We start from the raw sequence: 19,745 nt of genomic DNA on the forward strand, positions 1-19,745 counted from the left end.
CTACGGTTAGCTTCTGCAGAGCAGAATAGCTGCCCCAGGGAACCATATGTCTCGCCTACTGCATACACTTTGTCACAAGTATAAAAAAAATTATAAAAAAAAGTTTAAAGTATAGTTAACCCTTTCTCTGCCACGCTTATATCCATTCTTATACCGTCCTCTGCCAGCTCTATTTGTCTATTTGCAGGGCTATAACTTTTTAAATTGTATTGCTAAATTGACATTACTATGGCCCATTCAACGTCAAGTATCCATCGTTTAGGATGTAGCAACGTTCTACTTTTTCATTCACATATTCATACTAAAATACGGTCTAAATATGTTTTTATCGTTTTCTGCAGCATTCTGCAGAACGTGAGTTATAGCCCTAAATACATAATAGTTCAAATGTAAATCAAATGTAGTTTGATACCAATTGACGTCAGATAAAAAATTTCAATTGTACAAGGTCCTACACGTCATGCCTCATCATCTGCTGGTGACCGGAGGGGGGGGGGGGTTATAAGTCCGTGGCCGACGTTAAATAATTTATTTAGTATGGGTGATATGTTGATCGGAGCAGTGTGTATGTTTAATAATAATCAAACACGCTGAAACTCACCGCAGCTTCCTCGTAGCGTTGGGCGATCAGCGTGGAGCAGAAAGTTTGCTATTATGGGATGTTGATATATGCGATCCATTTCCAGGTTGTATAATACTATATACGTCCAAATCATGTTGTTTATCGAGTTATTGGCAACGGATCGCTATCCAGTGTATCAAGCTGGAGTCCCGCTAGCGATAGCGAGTGGCCGGACGAAATATGGGTGAGCACCACGTCCGGCGCATCACTTCCGGTTTTGGCGATTCGCCGATCGGCCACCAGATGGCGGTCTTGAACTGTTGGAGAGTTGAGAGGAGATCAACAGCAAGTCTCAAGTCTCCGTGGGTGAAATATGATTGCCATGACAGATTTTTGAAATATTGATCTCAAAGACACTGTACGACGTCATTGGCAGATTACGCATGGCGAGGAATGACGTCTAAAGTCGTCCTTGGCGATTAAAGGGTTAATGGTTAATAGGTTAAGGTCAACTTTATTTATAAAGCACATTTAAATCAACCGAAGTTGTACCAAAGTGCTGTACAATATAAAAACAGAAATACTAAAAGAAAATACAAAATACAGTATACACACACAGTCATAAAAACTACAATAATACATTTTAAAAAACTAAATAAACAATCACCACATGACCAGGGATGTTTGGCTAACCAAGCCTCAGAACAGGTGAGTCTTCAGTTGTGTTTTAAAATTTTGTAGGGTCTTGGCAGACCTAATTTCCAGTGGAAGACTGTTCCATATTTTTAAGGGCAGCCACCACAAAAGCTTGATCACCTTTTGTCTTTAGCCTAGACCTCGGGACATCTAAGAGTAATTTATTTTCTGACCTCAGTGCTCTAGCAGGGGTACAAAGATGGAGGAGTTCAGCTAGGTACTGAGGGGCCAGACCATTTAAGGCCTTGAACACAAACATAGCTACCGGTATTTTAAAATCAATTCTGAAATGAACAGGGAGCCAGTGCAGGGAAGCCAGTCAAGAGGCTCACGCCTCTTTGTGCCAGTCAAGAGGCATGCAGCAGCGGTCTGCACTAGCTGCAGGCATCGCAAGGAGAGCTGGTCGAGACCCACATACAGGGCATTACAATAGTCCAGCCTGGACAATATACTGTAAAAGCATGGATGACCCTCTCCAGGTCTTTGGGAGAGAGGTAGGGGTTTACCTTTGTCAGGAGCCTCAGTTGAAAAAAGGAGCCTTTTACCACAGACCCAATCTGTTTGTCAAATTTCAGATCACTGTGAAAGGTGACACCAAGGCTTTTTATAAAATTTTGTTTTTTGGCATCGAGGGGCCCTAAAACACCAGCAGAGTTTCCCAACACAATTACCTCCGTCTTGCCGTCATTAAGATTTAGGATGTTTAGATCCATCCAAATCTTAATGTCGGCAAGAGCGGCCAGCAGAGGTTCAAGACAGTCCTTGCACTCTACTTTCAGAGGAAGGTAAATTTGGACATCATCCGCATAGCAATGAAAAGAGACATTATGTTTGCGTAGAATAGAACCTAAAGGCAGCATATATAAAGAAAATACCAAGGGACCCAGGATGGAACCTTGGGGAACACCACAGGTAAGAGGGACCACATTTGAGGAGAATTCACCCAGATGAACAGAGAAACTCCTATCAGTCAGGTACGACTGAATTAACATAAGGGCAGCACCTCTGATACCAACACACTGTTCTAGGCGGGATAAAAGGGTCTTATGATCCACCGTATCAAAGGCAGCGGTCAAATACAGTGTTACCATAATAGCAGCACACCCAGAGTCCACAGTTAAAATAAGGTCATTGAACATTATTTTTTTTTTTTTTGTCTTTTTCCCCCTCCATTTTCCTCCGATTTTTCTCCCATCCCAATGTTAGTCGTATGCCAATTCCCAGTCCCTTCCTGATCGCTGCGCACTTACCCCCCACAGTCAGATCATCTGGGAGAGTGGAGGCTACCACGTGCTTCCTCCGACACACGTCCAGCCAATCACCGCTTCTTTTCACCTGGCAGCGCGGATTCTCATTGAGAGGGCGTAGCGTGTGGGAGGACCACACTATCCCCCTCACGTCCAATCCGCGCTTAGCAGGCGCCCCGACCGAACTGTAGGAGTCGCTGTTTACAACGACCCGGACCCACCCCGCCAGCTTCTCCCACCCTCTAATACAGCCAATTGTATCAGTGCAGACGGTGACAACCCCGGAGCTGTGAGCTGGATTCGAACAGGCGAATCGAGCTCACAGCTCCGGGGCTGGTGACGAACGCAATCTCCGCTCGGCCACCTAACCGCCGTCATTGAACATTCTTAAAGGAGCAGTCTCAGTACTATGACGAGGTCTAAAACCCGACTGAAACTTCTCATAGATGTCATTTGTCTCTAGAAAAGATTGCAGCTGGATGGAGATTACTTTCTCCAGCACTTTGGACAGAAAGGGCAGTTTCAGGGCGGCTGGGTGGCGCAGCGGACTAAGCGCTCGTCACCAACGCAAGAGACACTGGTATCGAATCCGGCTGTCAGTGTTGCCTCCGGCTTGGCCGGCCGTCATACTGGCTCGATTGGCAGAGTCAGCGGGAGGGAAGCCAGTGGGTGGGCCCAGGTCGTTGTAAACAGCGACTCCTACAGTTCGGTCGGGGCGCCTGCACAGCGAGGGAAGGATCTGGAGGGAGGTAGTGTGACCTTCCACATGTTACACTCTCCCAGTGTATGGGAGAGATGGGCCTAAAATTTAAGAGAACAGAAGGGTCCAAATTGGGTTTTTTTTTATTAGTGGCTGCACTATAGCATGTTTAAAAGAAGTTGGAAAAATTCCTGAACTAAAACAAGCATGTACCAAAACAAGAATAAAAGAGCCAACTGAGTCAAAAGCCTCTTTTAAAAGGCGAGAGGGTACACTGTCAGAGAGGCAGTTTGTGGGCCGCAACTCATGAACAACATCGGACAGCGAGGACAAGGATATGGGTTTAAACTCCTCAAAAGCTGGGCACACAGATGGAACCGAGGGGTCGGGGGCAGCAAGAGGGGGTGCAGACCGAAGAGACGAGATTTTATCAACAAAGACATTTAAAAAATCATTGCAGAGAGCAGGCGATGGTACAACAGGGGTAGTATCACGAGGGTTTACAAGAGAGTCAAGAGTATCAAATAGAACCCTGGGTTTTTTAATATTCTTAGAAATAAGATTGGAGATATACTCAGTTTTAGCAGCCTTCATGGCTCTCTGATACTCCATTAGACAGTCCTTTAGAATCCCAAACGAGACATGCAACTTATCCTTCTTCCACTTTCTCTCAGCGCGCCTGCATGAGTGTCTGAGCACACGGATAGCGTTATTTATCCATGGTTCCGAAAGAGCCCTGGGGTGTTTGCTCCTCAATGGGGCGATAGAGTCCAGGATGCTGGTGCAAGTGGAGTTAAAAAGTGCAACAGAGTCATTAGAAGCTGTATGGAATTTCAGCGCAGTGTCTGTGTTTATAGCACGAAAACGGTGTGCAGGAGGACGAATAGCAACTACTGACAACAGCAGAAAATAAAACAGACATATGCTCAGAAATACAAGCACCATCACATATTTCTTTAACACAGACACTCAAACCATGAGACAGCACTAGGTCTAATGTGTGTCCTTTTTCGTGTGTTGGACCAGAGACCCACTGAGTGAGATTGAAGGACTCAATTAGAGACAAGAATCTTTTAACCAAAGGACTGGATTCACAACAAACATGAATGTTCATATCACCAGTGATTAGAAAATGATCGAAAGCCACCATGATTTCAGACAGAAAGTTCTCAAAATCCTGGATACAATTCTTATTGTATTTCGGTGGACGATAGACAACCGCACAGGCGCACACAGCAGGGGAGGGGAGGAATTCAATTCAAAGAGCTGCAGCTCAAAGCTAGAGTAAGTGGCAGCTGGAAACTGCCGACAATGAAAAGTGGATTTAAAAACATTAAACTATTAACATAATAGGTTAATAGTGTTCCAGGACTATATTACATTAAAAAGTACATTCAAACTCATTGTAGAATTTCAGCAATGTTCATCAATGTGACAACCGGGTTGGAATTCATGAAAGGTTTGTCTGTTTGGGGAAACGTGGTTCAGTTTGAAATTCACATTGTGCCACAGTCCATTCAGGTTTTCAAGTTCAAGTTTTGTTTTATTTGTCACATATAAGGTACATTACAGTGAAATGCTTGGTTCTGTATGACCCTCCTGAGATTATGCTTCATACAGTAAAAAAGTAAAAGAGAAAAGACCAAACACTATACAAAATATACAATATACAAAACTAAATGCAAAAATTAGGTAGAAGAGGTCGTGCAGATTTGTAGGAATAAATAGATAAAATGTATCTTTAAAAAATATGGTGTAATGTTTAAAATGGGTTTAAAGTGTGAATAAATGTTTAAGGTGAATGTTTAAAGTGAGTGTGTGCATGAGGATGTTGTGTGCAGTGAATGTAGAATGGATGAGTTAGCATTACAGTGAGTCCACATTGAGCACACACATAAAGAGAAATGCCACTCATTTTAAAGGGGAACTATGCCCAATTTAAGGATTAATGTCGTTGCAATGGTCTGAGACAGTCAAAAAAATATGAGTGAAAGTAAAAAAAAGAAATAAAAAAAAAGAAAATCAACCTTTCTTTACCCAGGCAAGCAAGTAAGAACAAATGATTATATACAGAAGCAGCCTGACCAAAAAGCAAAGGCCTTTTGAGGGAGAGGGGGGGGGGGGGGGGGGGGGCTGCAACAAAAACAAGGTTATGAACATGCATACAAGTAAAGAAATTTAATTACAGTAGCAATAGTATACAAGGAGAATTACAATAAATAAGGGAGAGAGAATGAAAGAGAGAGAGGGAAAGGGAGAAAGGGAGAGTGAGAACCAGAGGGAGAGAGCGAGAAGAAAGGAGAAGGAGTGAAGTACAGTAGGTGAGGGGGCTTAGGGGAGGAGAGAAGAGTCTGAGGGCTATGCGTGCGATTGGGAGGCAGTCAGCAGGTGCAACAGTCAGTTGTGATCTGTTGCAGATTTTGTTTAAAAGCAGTGAGCGATGTGAGGGCAGTGAGTTTAAGGGTGTTTTGTAAGGTGTTCCAATCAGATGCAACATGAACAACTTTCTCCTAAATCCAAAAATTAAAAGTGCTAAAAGTAAAAGCTGTGATGTGATGAGGTATAAAGTCTGATGCTGCTCCATACAGTGAATTGGTAAAGATGTTCTAGGTGACACAGAGAGCACCCAGGGAAATGTTCTGAGTATTATGGGTCCATTCTTCAAGCTGAGAACACTACTAATAAATAAAGCTCGTTTTGGGTATACATTTCAAAATCAGTCCCCCATTCATTGTCAATAGAGGGGCTCCAGACTCTATACCTGATGACATCACAAGTTTTAATCTTACTTCTCTGGTTTCTGGTTTAGTAGCTCATGTTCACAAATATTGATTGTTATTTTTGTGCGCTAGGGCAGCGGAGACTATTCTGAAGTAAATCAGAGAGATAACCTACAAATTTGTGACGTCCCCTATATATGAAATCTCGGGTTGCTCTGTTGACCAGGAATGGGGCAGTGACTTGGGGCGGCATCCGGAAAATGTGTTTGTGAGCTCTCCAAATGAAATGTGGGTTTTAAAAGAACACGCCAACATTTTGGGAAATTAGCTTACCGTCTTCTCCAGAAAGAGACAAGAAGATAGATCAGGGGTTCTCAAACATTTTTTATACCACAACCCCATTTTATTTTTGGCGACCCCACACTTAATGTATCGCATAATTTCAACGTGGAAATAAGGAATATCAAAATGAAAGCACACGTTGTTTAGAAAATGAAATTACAGCACTATGTTATCAATTAAATTAATGAATATTATCAACAAAGGCAATGCAATTGTTTCTGTATACACATTTATAAAACGAGGCATATTTAGCCTAAATATGTTGCCAGAAGAAAAGGAAATCCGCTTCTACTCTGAAAATCCGCCCTCACAGAGGTATGTTGATACGAAGGGGACACGCTTTATCAGCGCAGCATTACACAACACTTGGTACTCGTTCCGGACTGATATCCAGAACTTTGCGAGGGCCTGTCCAGTGTCCAGTGAACTTGACTTTCAGTAGCTCGTCACACGAAAGATCATTGAGCGCCTCCTGGCTGCATTCTGTTCCTACAAAAAGCCATCAAGCTGAGTAAATACCCCCAAATCTCTGCTGATTATCCTGGAGTGCCACTAACGGAGTTTCCAGCGCATTATCAGCACATTTCTCTACCAATGTGTTGTTTTTGTCTGCAAGGAAAATCTGCGCTTCTTCTCCGAGTTAACAAGGCGAGATCAGAGGCAGAGCCCATTTCATCGCGGCCAACCAGCACCGCTTCTGACAACAAACCTAGCAATTGAGAGTCTGGGTTACACACAAAAGACCAGACCCCCCCCTCCCGCGATTATAAATGCGCAGGGGGGTGTAGTGAGATGTGTATTGGAATACGTGTGTCGGCCTCCATTGATGAAGGGGCGAGCGTCGCGAGACATGGCAAATACACACAGCTGCCGGGTGGAAAACTCGATCTGAGTTATTTTTTTTTTGCCAATACTGTCACCTACCCGCGGCCCCATTTTGGGTTGCGACCCGTAGTTTGAGAACCGCTGAGATAGATACAAGTTTCCTCTCTGTGTGTTCAGTAGAAAGCTATCTGGCTGAATGTTAGCCTATAGCACAATGAATGGAAGCGGACATGACCTTCGGGAGAGGTGTTAGTTGGACAATGCCTAGGCTAACCGGTCATGTCCGCTTCCATTCATTGTGCTAAGCTAAGCTAACATGCAGCCAGATAGCTTTCTACTGAACACACAGAGAGGAAACTGGTATCTATCTTCGTGTCTCTCTCTGGAGAAGACGGTAAGCTAATTTCCCAAAATGTTGGTGTGTTCCTTTAAATGACAAGTTTATCAGTGAGCCCATGACCACCTCCTTCGAGGTGACAGCACCAAGGCTCTGGAACGCTCTCCCCCTGGACCTGCGAACTGCCCCCTCTGAGAACTCTTTTAAAAAACAACTAAAAACACATTTGTTCAGGCAGGCTTTTGATCACACATAGGCGCCTTTTTCTTGTCCTCACTGTTCTATAGTGTTGTTTTAATTAGTGATTCACTCATGATTTTATCCAAATTCTTTTATTCTACTTTTTCTATCTGGTTTCACTGTTTTTAACTGCTGTTTGTCTATTGTCATTTATTTCTGATTTTGTTTTTATTGTGTTTTTATATTAACACTTTAACTGCCAGAAGACGAGTTTAGGCGTCCTTCCCCGCCATGCTCAAGTTGCCGAAGACGCCGTAACTCGTCTTTGATATCAATATTTCAAAAATCTGTGATCGGAATCATATTTTCCATCCGCAGCCTTCACACACAGTTCAGAGCTCCTCTCAATCCTCTAGCGGTTCAAGAGCGCCATCTGGTGGCCGATCGGCAGAAGCGCCCAACAGGAAGTGATGTGGCTGAAGTGCTGTTCACCCATATTACTTCCGGCCACTCTCTATAGCTCCCGCGACTCCATCTTGACACAATACATAGCGATCCGTTGCCAATAACTCGATAAACAACATGATTTGGACGTATATACCATTATACAACATGGAAATGGACCGGGTATTTTTACATCCCATAATGGAAAACTGTCTACCCCACGCTGATCGCCCAACGGCCCACGGAGACTGGGGTGAGTTTTAGTGTGTAATATTTCCGTGTTCGACACTAACTGCTATGATGAACATTTGACCCACATTAGATGAATGGTATAACGCTGCCCACGGAATTATAAACGCCCCCTCGCCCATCCGGTCAACATCAGATGACGTGTAGTAACTTCCAGAAGTCCGTCCAGTTGGATTTTTTTATATCGCGCCGATTGCTATCAAACTGTATTTGATCATCAATATAATGCATTTGGGGCTATAAATCACGTTCTGGAGAAAGCTGCAGAAAGAGATGAAAACATACTTATACTTTAGATCATATTTTAGTATGAATATGTGAATGAAAAAGTTTAACGTTCATACACCCTGAACAATACATATAGGACATTGAATGGGCCCTAATAATGGCAATTTAGCAATAGAATTTAAAAAGTTATAGCCCTGCAAAGAAGGGGAACTTCTCCATAGACAAATAGAGCTGGCAACCTATGGTATATCATGAATTTAGCCTTAGGCAATCAAAGTGTTAACCTGTAGTGTAAAGCACCCTGTGCATTCGTGCTGTGAAGGGTGCTATATAAATAAAGGTCATTCATTCATTCCTTCTCTTTGTGTTGACGTTGTGTGTTCCTCTTCCTCTCTGTGCTCCTGCAGAGGAGCTGGTGAAGGCAGAGCGAGGAGACATCAGTGAGCTCATGACCACCTCCTTCTCTTTGTGTTGACGTTGTGTGTTCCTCTTCCTCTCTGTGCTCCTGCAGAGGAGCTGGTGAAGGCAGAGCGAGGAGACATCAGTGAGCTCATGACCACCTCCTTCTCTTTGTGTTGGCGTTGTGTGTTCCTCTTCCTCTCTGTGCTCCTGCAGAGGAGCTGGTGAAGGCAGAGCGAGGAGACATCAGTGAGCTCATGACCACCTCCTTCTCTTTGTGTTGACGTTGTGTGTTCCTCTTCCTCTCTGTGCTCCTGCAGAGGAGCTGGTGAAGGCAGAGCGAGGAGACATCAGTGAGCCCATGACCACCTCCTTCTCTTTGTGTTGACGTTGTGTGTTCCTCTTCCTCTCTGTGCTCCTGCAGAGGAGCTGGTGAAGGCAGAGCGAGGAGACATCAGTGAGCCCATGACCACCTCCTTCTCTTTGTGTTGACGTTGTGTGTTCCTCTTCCTCTCTGTGCTCCTGCAGAGGAGCTGGTGAAGGCAGAGCGAGGGGACATCAGTGAGCTCATGACCACCTCCTTCTCGGAGACGCGCACCACCGAGGAGCTCCTGCCGGCCGAGAGTGAGGAAGAGAAAGATGACGAGGAGGAGGAGGAGAGAGCTTTCCAGAATCGGCCATACCCTCCGCGCATTGGTACACACACACACACACACACACACACACACACACACACACACACACACACACTAGGGCTGACCCCTATTAGTCGATTAGTCGACTAATCGGTCGAAACGAGCCGTAGTCGACTGCCAACATCTTAGTCGAATACAAAAAGAAAAACAATTGTAACATTTTTTAAATATATATATATATTTTTTTTATCATTCTTTCCAAAAGAAAAGAGGCCTAGAAGCGTGGCTAACGCTAATGGCACGCATACCAGAGGCTAACTGCCTAAGAAAACAGGCACAGAGGCACTGAAAGAGGATTTCACCCATCTAATGAACACACTAGACTAGACAAATATCAAGATGTATCCATCAGTGGACCAATTGCATGCTTTTGCAGAGGACAAGAAGCCTTCAGTCGACTCCTTCAGACATTAAGCACCCCCCACAGCCCAAATGGAATGAACAAAATATATATATATTATACTTATTTATTATTTATTATTTTTTTAGTCGACTAATGGAAAATGTTGGCCTATCATAGTCGACTATCCAAATCCTTAGTCGGGGACAGCCCTAGTACATACATACATACACACACATTTTGAATTATTTTATTCAATCCATCAAAATATTCAGGATGTTGTCTCCGTCACACAAGAACTCAACAGAATCTTACAAATGATTTGGCCTCTTTCTTTGGAAGTTATCAGCAAGTTTATGAAAATGTCCAAGATTGTCAAGGCCATTAACTTGCAAACATAGCCAAGACATGCACACACACACACACACACGCTTGAGTAAATTTATTTATATCCACTTAAATAAACAACTGCCCGTGACATAAACCAGGACACCCACACACACACACACACACACACACACACACACACACACACACACACACACACACACGCACATACACACAACAAAACCTGACATGTGACAGCATATTTCACACATCATACTGTACATAATCCCACCAATGCATTTGTAAGCTGCTGCATGTTACTACTTCATGCAGCCTGTTAACATGTCTTTCTTCACTCTTCTCTCCAAAGACCCACAGCCTAATAAGAAAGGTAAGCTTGACCGTCTGCTGTTTATGCCATGATATGAGCTTCTGTGATCTAGTACCTAAACGACCACAACAAGTCCTTGCTCCCTTGCTTACTGCTTGAGAGTGCTGGCTGTACCTGAACATCTGTCTCTTTTCTGCCTCTGCCCTCAGTCTCAGCAGTAGATGAATATGATTACACCACATCTGAGAGAGGTCCTACGTATGAATATGAGGAAAAGGTAAGATGATGAATCATCAAAAAGGTTATTCAGAGACGATTGTATACAATTATAAACAGTCTATCTGTGTTATCTTTAATATTCACAAACATAGGGCGGCTAAGTGGCGCAGTGGGCAAGGCGCTCGCCACTAATGCAGGAGATGCTGGGTTCGAGCCCAGCTCTCGGCATTGCTACCAGCTTGGCTGGTCGTTCATACTAACACAATTGGCAGTGTTAGGGGTGGAAAGCTGGTGGATGGGGATCGGACGTTGTGGACAGCGACTCCTACAGGTCGGTTGGTGCGCCTGCGCAGCAGAATCAGGAAGCAACGGGGGCGGCGTGTCCCTCCCACACAGAGAGATCGCGCTGTGCAGGTGAAAAGATGCGACGGCTGCCTCCTCGTGTACCGGAGGGGACACGTGATGCAAGGCTTCGTCCACATTGCAACCGGCCTGGGAGAAAAAGTAGATAAAAAGATATATATTCACAAACATTCCCTGTCCATTGTCCGTCCGTCCCCCCCCCCCCCCCCCCCGTCATAGATCAACACCTCTGTGGAGCTCAAGCAGGTGGTCTATAAGTCTCCTGGGATCCAGAGAGATGAACTGGTAAGTGTGGTTTATATATAATTCATCATCCGTCTGGACGGCAAGTCTGTTTCACGATTCGGGGAGGACCGCACATGCATTGAATTGAGCGTGATGATTATTTCCTGCTCTCTTCCTCCTCTTCAATGGTGGTTCCCCTTCTGACTGCCCCTTTAGCAGGGGTGCAAAGTACTTGAGTAATTGTACTTTGTTACAATACTTAAAGCCCAACTTGCAGGTTAAACCCTACTCTTCAATTATGGGTAGTTTACATCATTGGTATCTAATTTAATTAAAAAAAAAATCCATTTGACGCCGGAAATGCCACTCCGAAAGGGGTAAAAAGGTCCACGCACGAATAACATGCACGCGCGAATCAAAAAAGCTTATCAGGGCCATGACGTCACATCGGGTATCTTTCCCCTACTTCTGATCCACTACAAGGAGTTTTGACAAGTGCAGAAAGCTATTTCCTTGATCCAAATGGACGCCTTACAAGACGCAAATGGGTTTAATCGTCGGGAGACTTTGATGGACCAGCTACAACTGGTTGAAACAAGGTAGTTATAATGTTTTTAATGTCGTAAAAAAAGAACTACATTTACCACTAGGCAGCCTGTTGTTCAGTACAGCAGCGCTACTGGTCTGTGGGCTGTCGCCTTATCCCCGGGTCATAGTACCAAGCTGGCTATAATGGCTCTGGCTAACGTTACCCCGCTAACGTTAGCATTATGTCTACTGTCGTGCATGTAAAAGAATTTTGGGAACGAGTAAAATGTGTAGGTCCTCTTCTCAGACCTGTGAGGCAAAGCACTGCTGCACACACATCCTGCCGGCTAGCAAGCTATGCGCCCCGGCATGTTGATACGATAGTAGCCCCTTTAGCTGCACTCGGTGCATCAGTGACGATAGCTATGAGCTAACTAACGCTACAAGCTCAAACACCTTATAACTACTACTATTGTCGTGTCCATAAGTTCCTTGGCAGAATACTTGTGATGATAAAGGTATACAAAGAGGAGAGAACCATTTTAAATCGGGTGATGTTATGAGTTTCGGCTACCAAGCTAAGCTAAGCTACGTTAGCTAACTTAGCTAGCTTCTAACGGTGTATACACAATATGTACAACGACACAATGATTTTCATTTTCATAGTACAAATATGGTAACATGGTTGTGGCTTTTACAAATGGTGGTTAGCTTTAGAGATGGATGGCTATGATCACGGAGCAATAGTGTTGTTAGGTGAAACAGATACATTTTCATTCATTACTCCTCGGCTAGTAGTAGCAAGGCTCTCTGCCTGCCACTAGCTGTGTGTGACTCTCAGACTCTCTGTGTGTGTGACTCTCAGGTGCCCTGCGCCTGCCATGACATCATTTAGATTACACGTGCACGTTATGAACCATTGATTAAAATATCCACGTGCGCGGTGATTGTGTTGGGCAGACAAAATGTTTGATAAAAACGCTAAAACTGGGTCAATTTCAATATTTTTTTTTCTTCTTCATGAAAGTCACCGTTGGCCTAGTCCACATTGTTTATTGAACAAAAATACAACCTGCAAGTTGGCCTTTAAGTACTGTTTTGGGGGATTTGTACTTTTTACAAGTTTGTATACTTGTACTTTTACTCAATTACATTTCAGAGGAAAAAATACATACTTTTTAACTCCTTACATTTAAAATGCAGCCCTACAAAGTATAAATCTCGCAGGTCCAACCATTTTTATTCGTATATTTGTTTCTCTGGCCGAACTAACGTTAACGTCATTAATCCTGCGGCCGCACAAAACAGCCAATAAAATCCCCATCAATGGAAAATGAACCCGCCCATACCCATGCTGATTGGGGCTTGTGTAAGACTAGAAAGCTGGGATCTTTGAATAAACACCTTGTCAGAGTGACAAGCTACAGAAGATGGCCACAAACGATAGTACGAGTGATGACGTTTTTACTTTTACTTTTTAGTACTTAAAAAAAAGTTTTTACTTTTACTTTTTAGTACTTAAGTACATTTAAAAGTAGAAACTTTTTTACTTTTACTTGTGTGTTTTTAGCCAGATACTCTGACTTTTACTTGAGTAAGATTTGGAGACGGTACCCATACTTTCACTTAAGTATAATTTCTGGGTACTTTTTACACCCCTGCAATTTAGCAACCTGACGCCTTGGAGACGTTCAACCGCGGCGCCATGGTAGGGTTGCTGGTGGTGGCCGTGGCGATCGCCATGGTGATGGTGATCAGCCTGCTGCTGGTGCGCAGGAAGCCATACGGCACCATCAGCCACGGCATCGTCGAGGTAAGAACCCAAGCAGCGGACCACCTCTGTTGCATTTGGCCTGTTTATCCCTATGTACTTGCTTATTCTGTTTTCTATGCCAGATACTTCTTACTGACATCACTGTGGGGGAAAAGTATTTTCATTTGTTTCATTCGTTTCCCTAAAACGATTTGCACTACCTCTCTACCTCATTTTTGCAAATGTTGTTGCATTTTGTACTTTAGTTTTATATATTGTACATTTTGTATAGTGTTTGGTCTTTATTCTTTTTACTTTTTTTTACTCTATGAAGCACAATCTCAGGAGGCTCATACAGAACCAAGCATTTCAATGTAATGTACATGTACCTTATATGTGACAAATAAAACTAAACTTGAAACTTGATTAGTTAGCATAGTTCATGTTCCACTTTGATGCTGTCCCAACGAGCCATTTTAGTGGCAACTGGAGGTCAAATGTAGCAACTTTCCCCCACAATGTAACGACTAAAATTAGAAATGTTATCCCTTGAGAATGTTGTGTAACAGTCCTTGACCCTCTGTATCTCACAGCAGGTTGACTCCATGTTGACACAAGACCCCTTGAGAATGTTGTGTAACAGTCCTTGACCCTCTGTATCTCACAGCAGGTTGATTCCATGTTGACTCCAGAGGAGAGGCAGCTCAACAAAATGCAGAACCACGGCTACGAAAACCCCACGTACAAATTCTTTGAACAAATGAACTGAGGCGCTGGGCGTGACTTCCAAGTGAGCCTACTGGTCATGACTCATGCCCAATCACTTTCTTTGATCCTCCACCAGGGGGCAGTCCCAGCCACACTACCCTATGATGTATTTAAAATGTACGGTAATGCAACCATAGAATAACTTGACAAACAAATAAGAGGGGGGGGGGGGGGGGTTGTACATCCCAATCCCACTGTAAATGACCAACAACGACCCGTCATCATTTCTAGAATGTCAACCTGTTACAAAAGATATATAATACCCACTCACCTCACCCACTGCACCCTCCGTCTCTCCTGGTTTAGAATCAGGGAGCTCGTCCTGTCCATTATCAGTGCCCCAGCTCTTAGATAATATCGGGAGATGTCTGCTCTCCTGTATTCATAGACTGGAACTCCATTTCAGTGGCCTGACTTACTCTTCAATAGAAACTGACTCGGTGTTGAACGGTGCATACTACTTTGTTGTGTTTATTTTTCCATTCGTACGCTCTCTGTTGAAATCGTACTACGGCTGAAACTATGTCTCTGTTTTAGACGAGTGTGGATGAAGGCTTAGACAAATTACAGTGCATTTCTCTAAATCAAAAGCCCCTTTTGGTCGCAACGTGGGAATTACTATAGAATGCTGCCAAATTAAGCCCACCTCCTTTAGCTAATAATGGACAAAAGGCCTCTTAAGAATTACTATTAATTGCGGGTAATGAGGACGTTAGTTTCAGCATGTGAGGCATTTTAGTGTGTTTGGCTTAAATTAAACCCAAGGCAGGCCTAAAACACAAAACCAGTTGATACTGGAAAAACAAGTCAGTGATACAACTAACACTGGGGCTTTCCCAATGCGTGACTTCTGGAAATCTCCCCTTAGATTATTTTATAACATGTACCAAATCAAACGGACCGTTAAGTTAGATAGACTTTACTTTGCTCGTACCGCTACCTAGAGAACTGTAAACAAAGTAATCGAATGTCTGTTATTTTAACAAAAGCATGACAGTTTGGTGTATGACGCTACCGTATTTGTGTTGCTCCTGTTAATTGCTTTTGAGAAGACAGGAATGTCATAGGTCAAAATGGACAGTGTAAATAACTTAAGAAAAACGTACCGCTAGATCGAAATTTCTACGATTAATTTGCATCGATGTAACGGAATAATACATTAAAAAAAAAAAAAAAAAAAAAAAAAGGATTAGTACTTTGTGCTGTTCAGAGAGGGAGAACATTTTTTCCTAACATGGCTGATTGAAAACGGACTGTTGTAAAAAAAAAATAATAATGAAAAGAAAAAAAAACCAGCACAAGACAATGACACAGTAACTTCTGACTGAATGTATTTTAGGTAGACGTCGAGACTCCATCTCCTTTTCAGTAGCGCATCGTTCCCCCCTTGTACACCTCATAGGAGTAGTCAAGTACTGCCTACACAGTAGACAAGCTACACGCCGCACGCCCTGCTCATTACTTATTGTAGTTGCCGGTTTGTTATCACATTTTTCTTTATGCGCGTATGAGAGCTGGTGGTCAGGTCGCGTTGGGCTCGCCGGGGGGCGCAAACGGAGAGGCTACGGCCGTCGTGACGACAGCGCGTGACGCAGACCGCGCTCTTACACGACGAGAGCAAACCGCTCCTGTTTACTGTCAACTTCACATCTTTTAGACTCAACCATGTCGAATGTTAGTACTCTTCACCGATGCTACCTTTTAGCTACGTCACTCATTGATAGCTTTCCACTGAATGATCACTCTAGCCTGTCGCGAATATGAACGATATCGTACACTGAATATAACAGTAAAAAATATATAAATAAAAAGGGATTGCCCCCTTTTTTACCGGCTGATTGTTAACCGCATATTTCACGTGGGTTTCCTCTCACCAGACGCTAATAATATGGAACGGTTTTGGTCGAGGAGGTTCACACGGAGGGGAGTTGTTTTTATTCATCCATATTTTCCACAGTGTACAGAAGACAGATGTCCACCTCTCTCTCAGAATGCTGGGAGTGTCACTTTACAAACACAAACACCAATCTGCATTCGTCACGTTTCATTTACCGTCGACTGGAGGACGTTTTTTTATTCAACATTAAGTTATCATCGATCCCTCCGGGGGGAGTTTCGCTTCACTCATCACTGTGCTTCTTTCGGTATAAACGTTTGCTTCCAAAAACGAGCAAAAGGGGAGTTTGACTATCTTTGAGTTAATATTTTGAAAGTGTATGTGTTTTTATTTTTATTTTTTTTTTTTCAGCTGGAATAATCGCCGGTCGTGGTTGCATTACGATAGGTAAAGAGCAGAGATCGCCCTTGTATAATTTGTACAGCTTCGTTAGTGAATGAAAAATGTCGTATGTTCACAGTTTAAGTCAGTTGATCTTGTATTGATACTACTGAAACCATAGATGAGAATAAGCTTGCCTATGTCCCCCCTTAACCCTTTCACTACCAAAGGGTTAACCCTTTCACTGCGACAATACAGAAGGTTAACCCTTTCACTGCCGCACGACAAAGGGTTAACCCTTTCACAACCACACTACAGAAGGTTAACCGTTCACTACCACACTACAGACGGTTAACCTTCTGTAGTGTGGTAGTGAAAGGTTGACCTTCTGTAGTGTGGTAGTGAAAGGGTTAACCACTGAAGGTTTCCTACCAGCAGTTAGCAGACTTAGAATGGTGTATAATGTAGTTCCTCAACTCACGTTTGTACGTATGTCCTCTTATCCTCTTTCTGTTGGCCTCCATCCCCTCCCTTAATGGAATATAAACAGATGGTCATGGAGATTTTAATTGCTGCATTATTGCCTTTTACAATGCTGTGTTTTGGATGTAATTATGTATTTTTTATTTATATGTAAGAATCAATTGGATCGAGGGTCATGCATTTTAGCTGTACTGTAATTATAGGAGCTTGTATAAGAACACGTCGACACCTGTAATAAGTTCAGAAATGTGAAAATCTAGGCATAATACCGATGGCTTACAACATATTGACCGTGGTGTGGCGCTAAGCACAACTTCAACCAAATTGACTCCATTCTTGTATGGGTTGCCCAATAGAAGACAACTAAACTGTCCACGTTGGTACTGTCTGTCCGGTTTAGATCACACTTATTTTAAAAGGGATCTTCATGGCTTCATAGGGAGAGCTGTTCCACTTTCAGTTTCATTCAGGACTTGACCAAAGACACGCTCTAGAAACGATCAGACAGATTATCAGTCTTAATTTGACAAATTGTCCTATGTTGTGTAATTGTATTTGCAAGCAATCTGAGAAATGGAAATCTGATCAAGCTAATTGATAGTGTAATAAAATTACAAATGACCCATGAAACACTGGACCTCTGCTTCTTGAATTCCTTCATCACTCCACTCTGGACGGAGGGTATGCCTCTATCTAAGCATACAAAATAAGAGTTCACACCCTTATCAAGTATCATAGTAGTTTGATGGTAATTCCAGTTTTACCATGGTACCTGCCATTGTATGAATAATTGACTATGGTAATGCTGTGGTAAAAGGTATGGATTGCCATGGTACTACTTTTGTACAACTTTTTGTACTTTGTACTATAGTAGTGACCAAGAAATTATGTTAACCCTTTCACTACCACTACCAAATGGTTAACCCTTTCACTGCGACAATACAGGTCAACCCTTGCACTGCCACATGACAAAGGGTTAACCCTTTCACTACCACACTACAGAAGGTTAACCCTTTCACTACCACACTAGACGGTTAACCGTCTGTAGTGTGGTAGTGAAAGGTTAACCTTCTGTAGTGTGGTAGTGAAAGGGTTAATAGCATTATACTTTTTTGGAAATACCATTACACTTTTCACAATGATATACAAATTTTAATAAAAACATTCAAATCAATCGGGAGATTGAGATTGATTCATGCTAATTATCTGAACATTACCTCACCATGTTATCTGGTAAGTAAGGCCTGTAACATAAAGGACATGATTGACTTCAGGGGGAAACCTACACACTGGGAAGATTTCTCTTTCTTTGCATCGACTGAGTGAACCGACTTTGGAAATAGAAACTTAATAGACACTTTATAATACAGTCAATGGATACGTATGTGTTTGAATACACTCCTCGATATGGTACACATTTGAAATGATTGCTTTATGAAATGCTCAACCTACACCTGTAGTTGGAAGTCAATATGACCACAATGGCAAAAAGCATGGGAGAAATAATTAGGGCTGAGTTAGATGTAATGGAAAAACGGTACTTATATATACTTGCATGAGGGTACACATTAGAGAAAAAGTAATTTGAGGAACCCTGATGTTAATAGAAGAGTAATGAGTCTGAGATTAGGGTGTGAATATTATAGCTACATGGGTGTAATGTAGTGGAAACTCCTGCTACATAAAAAAGGTTATGTTTTCTCTCAATTACTGTTGTCATCTGGTCTCAGCCTGGAAACGACAGTGAACATGAAGAAGACAATGTAAGCATTCATTATTTCCAGAAACGTGAAATGCTGGTACATTTGTTTGATCTCAAACAAATAGAAATGTGAAATCTGAAATATTTTATTTAACAATAACATTATGAAGATTGCGTTATTTATTAATGGGGCACTTCATCGAGGGAAAGATTTTTTTTTTATTATGCACTGTACACATATCCAAAAGCCAGTTATAAACAGCATATACATTTAGTTTGACAGTTATTGAGAGTTAATGAGTTTTGAATCTGTCATCATGGGACACTGAATATTTGTGTTGTATTATTTACTGCTCAATGAAATGATGTAGATGAGAGATGAAAGAAGAGTGATAGGGATTGCAATTTTTGAATCTACATCATTTCATTGAGCTGTTAACACAATGGATTCAATGTCCTACAATGGGATCCAAACATTCAAACTCATTAATTCACAATAACAGTCAACCTAAATGAATGTGTGCAAAACTGTCTGCAGGTCTGGATATTATTATATAATATGATCAGCATTTTGCAGTTGATTTGGTGAAGTGCCCTTTCAGGTCTACATCAGCTGAAATATTTAAAGTTTCAAGACTAGTGCTACAGAGATAGTACAGACATGGCATATTGGGAACGTATGTGGCATAGTTAGAGCCAGGTCACCATTTTCACAACTTCTAGCCAACACCAACAAATCATCAACCAAACTACTTAAACTCAACAGCAAAAAGACAGAGCTCATGGTTGTGGCCCCCAAGGCACTGCTCCGGAAGGTTGGAATTCTCCTGCACGTGGACCGTGGACGGCTGTTCCATCTCCCCG

General features: G+C 42.6%; 1 protein-coding gene across 2 annotated transcripts in view; it reads left to right on the forward strand.

The window, feature by feature from the left end:
- The window catches only part of aplp1 (amyloid beta (A4) precursor-like protein 1), a 159,732-nt gene extending 144,068 nt beyond the window's left edge, over positions 1-15,664 (forward strand). Inside the window, exons 12-17 of one of the 2 annotated variants that reach the window (XM_084336351.1) lie at positions 9,458-9,625; positions 10,662-10,682; positions 10,832-10,899; positions 11,424-11,489; positions 13,627-13,770; positions 14,378-15,664. In XM_084336351.1, coding sequence (XP_084192477.1) covers positions 9,458-9,625; positions 10,662-10,682; positions 10,832-10,899; positions 11,424-11,489; positions 13,627-13,770; positions 14,378-14,479 — 569 coding nt within the window. In that variant the 3' untranslated portion in view covers positions 14,480-15,664. The remainder of the gene's footprint in view (positions 1-9,457; positions 9,626-10,661; positions 10,683-10,831; positions 10,900-11,423; positions 11,490-13,626; positions 13,771-14,377) is intronic. The other variant, XM_084336352.1, reaches the window with a different exon arrangement.
- Positions 15,665-19,745: the final 4,081 nt, after the last annotated feature.

The sequence above is a fragment of the Notolepis coatsorum genome (genome assembly GCF_963971535.1).
Source record: "Notolepis coatsorum genome assembly, chromosome: 19".
NCBI lineage: Eukaryota > Metazoa > Chordata > Actinopteri > Aulopiformes > Paralepididae > Notolepis > Notolepis coatsorum.